The sequence below is a fragment of the Anticarsia gemmatalis genome, chromosome 16 (genome assembly GCF_050436995.1).
Source record: "Anticarsia gemmatalis isolate Benzon Research Colony breed Stoneville strain chromosome 16, ilAntGemm2 primary, whole genome shotgun sequence".
Classification (NCBI taxonomy): domain Eukaryota; kingdom Metazoa; phylum Arthropoda; class Insecta; order Lepidoptera; family Erebidae; genus Anticarsia; species Anticarsia gemmatalis.
In genome coordinates, this window is record NC_134760.1 from 12,333,521 (window position 1) to 12,340,996 (window position 7,476).

Consider the following 7,476-nt stretch of genomic DNA (forward strand, 5'->3'; position numbering starts at 1 on the left):
GGACAACATACAGCCGAAATTGGAAAATTTTGAAATTTGAAATGAAGGTTCCTTGGGAAGTGTAGAGCAGCACTGAAAATGGATTCTACGAAATTCCTCCCCAAAGACCCGAAGGGGGTGAAATGAGTTTCATAATTTTTTTTTCCTAAATTAATGACATATGAAAAACCAAGAGAAAGACCCAAGACCACGTGGACAGAAGTGTAGCGGCGAGATATGAAGGCATGTGAGGAAGAAGACGACTTCAAGTGTCCTTGACGTCGTCTTCCAGTGACCAATAGGGCGAAGTGCATGGAGAGTTTATGGAAGGCTGACCCCACCATATGAAACGAAGAGACAGGGAGTGAGAGAGAATGAAATATGTAATTTCTTTATTTTTCAGATTTGTATATTTGTAAATTCCAAGTGATGTCATAATTAGCAATAAACGCGGTTTCATAAATGAATATAATTAATTTAAGATAGGTATTAATGTCAGCGATGCAATGTTCAATGTATCAAATAACGGTGATCAAGGGATTTCCATTTTTACGTTTTCCTGAAATTGATTCAAAAACAATACGTCACTATTTGTTTCCCGTGAGAAGTATGTACTGAAATATTACATCCTTATTACATCAGATAATTTATTTATGTGTAAACTATATTCATACACCTCTGTCTACACCATCAGGTTTGACAGGCGTGATATTATGTATGTGTGTATGTAAATCAGCATTTACTTTTTATAGTATGGCGGAAATCCCCGGTCCGGTAACCGACAAAAATTTTATCGTAAAAGAAAATTTTAACATTTGGTCTATCATCTGTCTTGTGCTACTGTATTTACTTATTTTCAAAAATACGGTCAAAAAAACAAATGATGTCTACATCCTTTTAGATCACATTTTAATTTAAAGTGTCATTGAATATTAATCAAAAATACAAGCTATCTTATCATTGACCACTAGGTACACAGTCCCTGTAGGTGCAGTGACGCTCGGACAGGCAGGCACCGCGAGTCATCCAACCAGTATTACTATCACATACTTAATACCTATGATATTATATTTATTGGTGATAAGAAGGTCTTTTTTCCTAGAATATTGACAATTATAAAAAATATTTATAATATAATTTGAAGAATTTTGGGACACGATTTTTTTTTTAAGAATTTTTTGTTACACTACGTTTGAGTGTATTTTCCTCATTCAGGGTATGTAAAAAATAAAATACACTAGTAATGCAATTAAAAATTAACTTAATATGTACTAACTTAACTTTAGTATTGGCGACATGGATAATTGCATGACGTGATGAAATCCAATCATTAATGCCTCGATAAACAATTCAATGCAGTTTAGTCATAAATCATTATACAAATTATAAACAAAACAATAGGCGAAAATCGGAGCATTTGAACTTTTCTATAAGATAATTAAACTTTAGCCTGATATGGTCTAAACATCCCAAAGATATTTTCGTTAAAAAACCAAAAATGGCAACCATTAACGACATTTTAACTAAAACTTTGCTAATTGAAAGGCAAGATACATCAATAACCACGACCTAAAGAATCCAGTCAAAAAGAGTACAGCCAACCTTAATATTATGACCCTAAAACCTTCTTTCAAAAGAAAAAAATAGCTGGTCTTGAACCACTACTATTGCTGGAGTTATTGTTTTCAAATCGACGTCACATCGTACGATGCACTGACGCAACACGTGACTAACTGACACAAGCCTTTACCTTATTACCCTTTATTTCTAACTCACCTTGTTCTTTTAAATACTATGATGATATAGGGATAATACATAGCTATTTATTTTATTTATTCTATTATTTATCTAGGGTAATAAAAATACAAAACTCGTACGATGCCAACTTATACACAAGCCGAGTGGTGTAATTTGGCACTTTCCACGCAAATGGTCGACGGTTCGAACCCGAGGCAACACACCAATAGCCGGGTCCTGACTGAGCGAGGCAATATCTAGGTCTCTTTTCTTTTAGATCGAAGTAAGCGGGATCGAGACATTGCCTCGCGAGGCTGCTCTCTCAGTCAGGAGCCGGTTATTGACTTTCCGAAGTCATGACATGTGTATTAGAAATAATTATCACTTGTTCTATCAGTGAAGGAAAACATCGTGATGAACTGCATGCCTAAAATTTGTTTAATACATTTATTTAGGGCATGCAACGTCCCCAATCCGCACTATGCCAGCGTGGAGGACTCAAGGCCTAACCCCTTCCTAGTTTGAAACGAGTCCCTTACCCTACAGTGGGACAGAAACAGTAAAAAAATGGTAATATTTAAAAAAACAATTGAAATACCAATAATGATTTGATCATATCTGGATAAAAATATGAATCGTGTACAGACTGTTCGTACCATATAACTGAGTATAATTACTTCATAGTCATTTATAATATAATATACAATTATGTGTAAATGACGAAATATAATATTACAGTTACGGTGAATTTACATGTATTTCCCTAAAAGTTTTAGTGTAATATATAAAAGGATGTTTAATACATAATGTATTTTTTCCTTTTATTAATGAAACATATTTTTAAATTTAACTATTACATCACCTAACTGGCCCCTTAGCAGGGAGCTCTTTTAATGGAAACATACATAACTGTAACACTGGCCCCCCGTTTCTGAGGCACATTTAGCGGTAGTTTATCTATTCAATAGCGTTAAAATTCATATAAAAAAACGCTATTGAACACAATTATGGCTAGTCCTTCATACATTATATCACGACTGTTATATCCTAAGGTGTAAGCAAAAGTGTATGCAATACACCCGCGTTTCGCCATTAACAATGTCAGTTCCATGTAATAGGGGGCGAGATTATAGGGGGCAGAAATATTTTAATTATAAAATACCAACAGAACTTTGCTCGACCCGAGAACCGAACCCGAGACGTCACGATCAGCAGTCGTATGTACACTACCGACCGTGCCATAGAGTGTAGCAGAAACACATAGTCATTTCAATTAATAGACCATAGTGTCAATTCAAAGAAATACAATCAACTAATCGAAAACTCGAGGAACTGAATCGTTTTAGTTCGTGTATTAATCACGTTCTCGGAAACTATTTGTAACGTCGTTAGGGCAAAAGTTGTACCTTTATGAAGAATCTATAGCATACAATGAAATAATTTTGTAATAATATAACTGAAGAGTCATTGTAAAATTATTATTTAAGGGCTACCTGTCGGGCACATGGTTGTGGTTTCAGAACAAAAAGGCCATATTTCATTAAAAAACACCGTGGTGACGCCAACCAACAAATGGTTCATTGTTTTATAGAGAATCTAGGACTAGGACCAATTTGATCATTTTATTTTTATACAAATTACTTCTAAAAGAGCTGACTTGTTGAAACCTTTTCAGACTTTTTCCAAAGATGAAGCCCGAGGTATTTTGCTAAATCTTTTAAGTTTCTCGACCAAACTAAGTAGTTTTTAACGAAAAGTTCAATATTTCCTGAACGCGGAAGTTGAAATTTTTCATCTTTTATAGTGAATATATTTAAAAATATTATATAATTAAGAAAATGAATAAATAAACCTTTATTTGTAGTAAATAGGGTTACATAGATATTATATTAGTAAGTAAGTACATTCCATCCAGCTGTTTATAACAGCATACATCAGCTTATATATTAGTAACATATTGTTTACCATTCCTAGAAATATTTGTAACTAGCTGACCCGCGCAACTTCGCTGGCGTCACATAAGAGAGAATGGGTCAAAATTTTCCCTGTTTTTGTGACATTTTTTACTGGTAGGTACCTACTCTGTTCCTATTTGTCGTAGCGTGATGATAGCCTTATAGCCTTCCTCGCTAAATGGACTATCTAATACTAAAAGAAATTTTCAAATTGGACCAGTAGTTCCTGAGATTAGCGCGTTCAAACAAACAAACAAACAAACAAACCCTTCAGCTTTATAATATTAGTATAGAAGTATAGATAGTATAGATTAACCCTATCTTCGAACCATTCCAGAACGTGTACATACAATAATACAAATTAAAACAAAGCTAAAAGTCCTTCATCCACTTTAGTCGTAAGTAACCCACGGCCCAGTAAGTGATATCAGCTGTATCGTTCAAACAATATCGTACGACAACGTGAGATAACAGGACAACTGGTTCTAACCTCCTTGGTGACGCCAGCGGATTATTTGTTTATCATTTGCTGTGTTTAAAGCTAAACTTGGATTTAATTCGGTATATTGTTTGACTAGTTTCTACCTGTCTTCATGCAGTCTTGGTTTATGGCATACATAATTATACATACATAATAATATCTAGCCTGCCATAACTTTAAAAAAATATGCACTCTTTTGCACCGCTACCGAGAGATTTTAGGTCGATTTTTTAAACAATGAAATCAAAATACAAACATATTTGACTACTAATATTAAAATTTTTAGTTCACAAAGATATTTGCTCCGTTAAGTCTTGAATTTCATTCCAGAAATCAAATTCGTGTAGTGTAATGTAGGCGTGATGATAATCTGAGTCACTGCGCCGCGGACGTTGTCGTCGACGTTTATTCGTCTCGCACACAATAGCGTAATATTAAACAATTTTCTATTGAGCTTTAACAAGCGACCACCATCCTTTTATATGAAGGATGTTGATCGCAAATAATTTATTCATATAAGTGCAATATACTACATGACATAATAATTTTCAAAATAAAGGTAATGTACTAGATAATAATACCACGCCGCGTATCCGTACGATTCGGAATAATAATCGTATACATTGAAGACTGCTTAGCCGCGGCGCACGGGCGCACGGCGCGTACGCCTCAGTATGGCGTGCTCACGCCGCGGGAGCACACGTCGACCCCACGCGCCCGCGCACTCCCCTCCCCCCGCGCCCCGCGCCACCCGCGCACGACACAACATGGGCGAGACAGAACTCACGCGCAACTGCATCCTACGCATCAGCAACAAGAAAATCCTGGAATTAATACAAGAATGTGAAAAGTATCCTTGCATGTGGGATACGACCCTAGTCGACTATCCAAATAAAGCCGAAAGACTTCGCTGTATACAGCGCATAGCAGCTAAGTTAGCTATACCACATTTTTCTTCAAGACATGTGGCGATTAAATTCAAGAATTTGAGGAACTCTTACTGCCAGGAGTTGAAGAAGATTGCAGCTAACGACCAATATGTACCGAAGGTGTTCTGGTTCCCTTATATTGATAAGTACCTCAGAGATCATATACAGCCGGTGCAGACTTTGACTCCGCAAATTTACGTGAGTATTTTACTGTTTTTGTTCTTTAACAGGATCCGTACCACGACTCCTTAAAACAGTCCTATTTGAACGGCGTGCAAAAGAGACAACGCTATACAGACAAAAGCGGTGAGACGTTTTACCGCGAGAAATAATACTGCTTTAAGCCGTGTCGTGATACGGTCCCGATTGTCCGATTTGTTAAGTTTGTAACAACTCTGTCTAATATGCGAACAATAAACGTTAAGGATTACGTTTGGCGTTTACAACTGCTCATGTTTTGGGTTTGATTTCTGAGATGAGCAAAATTACTTTTAGATTATACCAATCTGTCGCAACGTTTTCTATTTAGTCACCTGCTTAATATGAATGTCAATAGACAACCTCCTATGAAAGTGGCAAAAACGAATGCCAGCTTTGGCTTTATTAGTATTAGTAAAAATAACAACAAGTTAATTCAAATGGTTTTTCGACTTGTTAATTAATAATTCCAAGTATTTTATTTTTTTACAGAAACGATTGAACGAGATGCCAACTAAGATTATTAAACTGGAGGACGACAGTGATGATCCAACAAGCGAGGTGGGCACGGAAGACGTGACGATGACACAGCTTCCAAACTTATCTCCTAGCTCTAACTCCAAAGTTGACACGACCTGTTCGGAACCAATTCCCAGCGAGAACCACGAGGAACCGAAACAAATTGAAAGAAGTGTATCAGTAGATACTACTAAAAGAACTCTGGAGCCAGAAAAAGAATTGGAAATCGCTCCAACGCCTAAGAAAATAAGAATTTCTACCCGCGATGACGAGTCACCTCCAGAAAATGTAAAGCCAAAAGCAAAAGAGCGTAAGTCCATAATAAAAGATGGAGCAGACGTTTATGACCACTTTGGCGCTTACGTCGCTTCGCTGCTGAAGACTTTGCCAGCTAAAAAAGCGTTGATACTCCAGCCCAAATTGATTGAAATGATCATTTCTTTTGGGATGGATGATTTAGAAGAAGACGATGATGATGATTCTTAACCAAAGATAGCGGAGGTTAATTATTAATATGATTCTATAGTTAACTAAGAATATGAGACTGACTGAAGACTGTTGGCAGCTCCTGCCGTGGCACAAGAATAGGGTAGTTGACTAACAGTCAAACAAGCTACTTTTTTAATAAATGTTAAAAACACAATTTAGTATAGAAATACGTTATAGTGACGTCACTTTTCCGTATTTTCATTGGGATCAAATAAGTGTCTAATATTATTTTGCCTTTAATGAGTTAAGTTTCAACATTATTAACGAAAAAAATTGACATAGCGTGAGCATTTTGGATTTCACGAATTTACAAGTTTAATCACTTCGTAAGTTAATGATCTCTCAATCGACAGAAACAAAGTAATTGATTCCATTACAATTTTATTTTAATACTTTTATAATAACATGTACACAGTCTTAATACATTAGCAGATTAGTTTTATTCAATATTCATTTTTACTCCGAGTTCAAGTTAAGTTTATCTTATAACAATTTCATATTATTTTCCCGTGTTCTTGTTATGTATAACTTTACTTGTTTTAATTAAACGATCTCAATTTTCTATCAGTTTGATGTTTTAATTTACACCCCTTCCCTTTTGTAAAACATCGGCTTTTGTTTTTTTTTTCTGAAATACACAAATTGACATACAAACGTAATGCTAGCACATTTTACGTATGTGAAAGAAAAAACTACGGAACATTGTTCTAACTAACTATCGTGGCAGTAATCTTTACAAACTAAAATAAATTGAGCACAATGTCTCACTGCTGGGCAAGGGTTTCCTCAAGTGACGAGGGAAGGTTTGGGTCTTGAGTCCAATCAATTCTAATACTAACTAAAATGTCATTAAAATTGGTGTGTGGGTTGGAACCTGCAACTACCACTCGACTACCACCGTATTTTGGCTATTAGGTACTTGTCCAACTTAATTTCCAAAACGTCTTATGCAGCAAGGATTTAAATATCTCATTAGCATAATACGATTGAGTTGAACAAAATATACAGAAGTGCAATATATAAATCAATGGAAGCCGTTTTAAGGCTTCCCGCGATCTCGTAATAACACCTGACACCTGAAGGTCAATCGTAATACTTTAATTGTCACGAATGTATCACGGAATTAGAACATAACTGTTCATTAGGTAATAGTTTGTTTAGGGTAAAATTTCAGTGATTATGTTATAGA

At 35.6% G+C, this 7,476-nt stretch overlaps 1 protein-coding gene across 1 annotated transcript; it reads left to right on the forward strand.

Moving 5' to 3' along the window:
- The first annotated feature begins 4,836 nt into the window (after positions 1–4,836).
- LOC142979325 (uncharacterized) lies at positions 4,837–6,855 on the forward strand. Its single transcript, XM_076124179.1, has 2 exons — positions 4,837–5,279; positions 5,772–6,855. Exons 1-2 carry the CDS (start codon positions 4,920–4,922, stop codon positions 6,282–6,284), a joined length of 873 nt encoding a protein of 290 aa, XP_075980294.1. The 5' UTR covers positions 4,837–4,919; the 3' UTR covers positions 6,285–6,855.
- The last annotated feature ends 621 nt before the right edge of the window (positions 6,856–7,476 follow it).

Coding starts and splice junctions, on each gene's coding strand:
- LOC142979325 (XM_076124179.1), top strand. CDS start 4,920: ATGGGCGAGACAGAACTCACGCGCAACTGCATCCTACGCATCAGCAAC. Junction 5,280..5,771: donor CTTTGACTCCGCAAATTTAC/GTGAGTATTTTA, acceptor ATTTTTTTACAG/AAACGATTGAACGAGATGCC.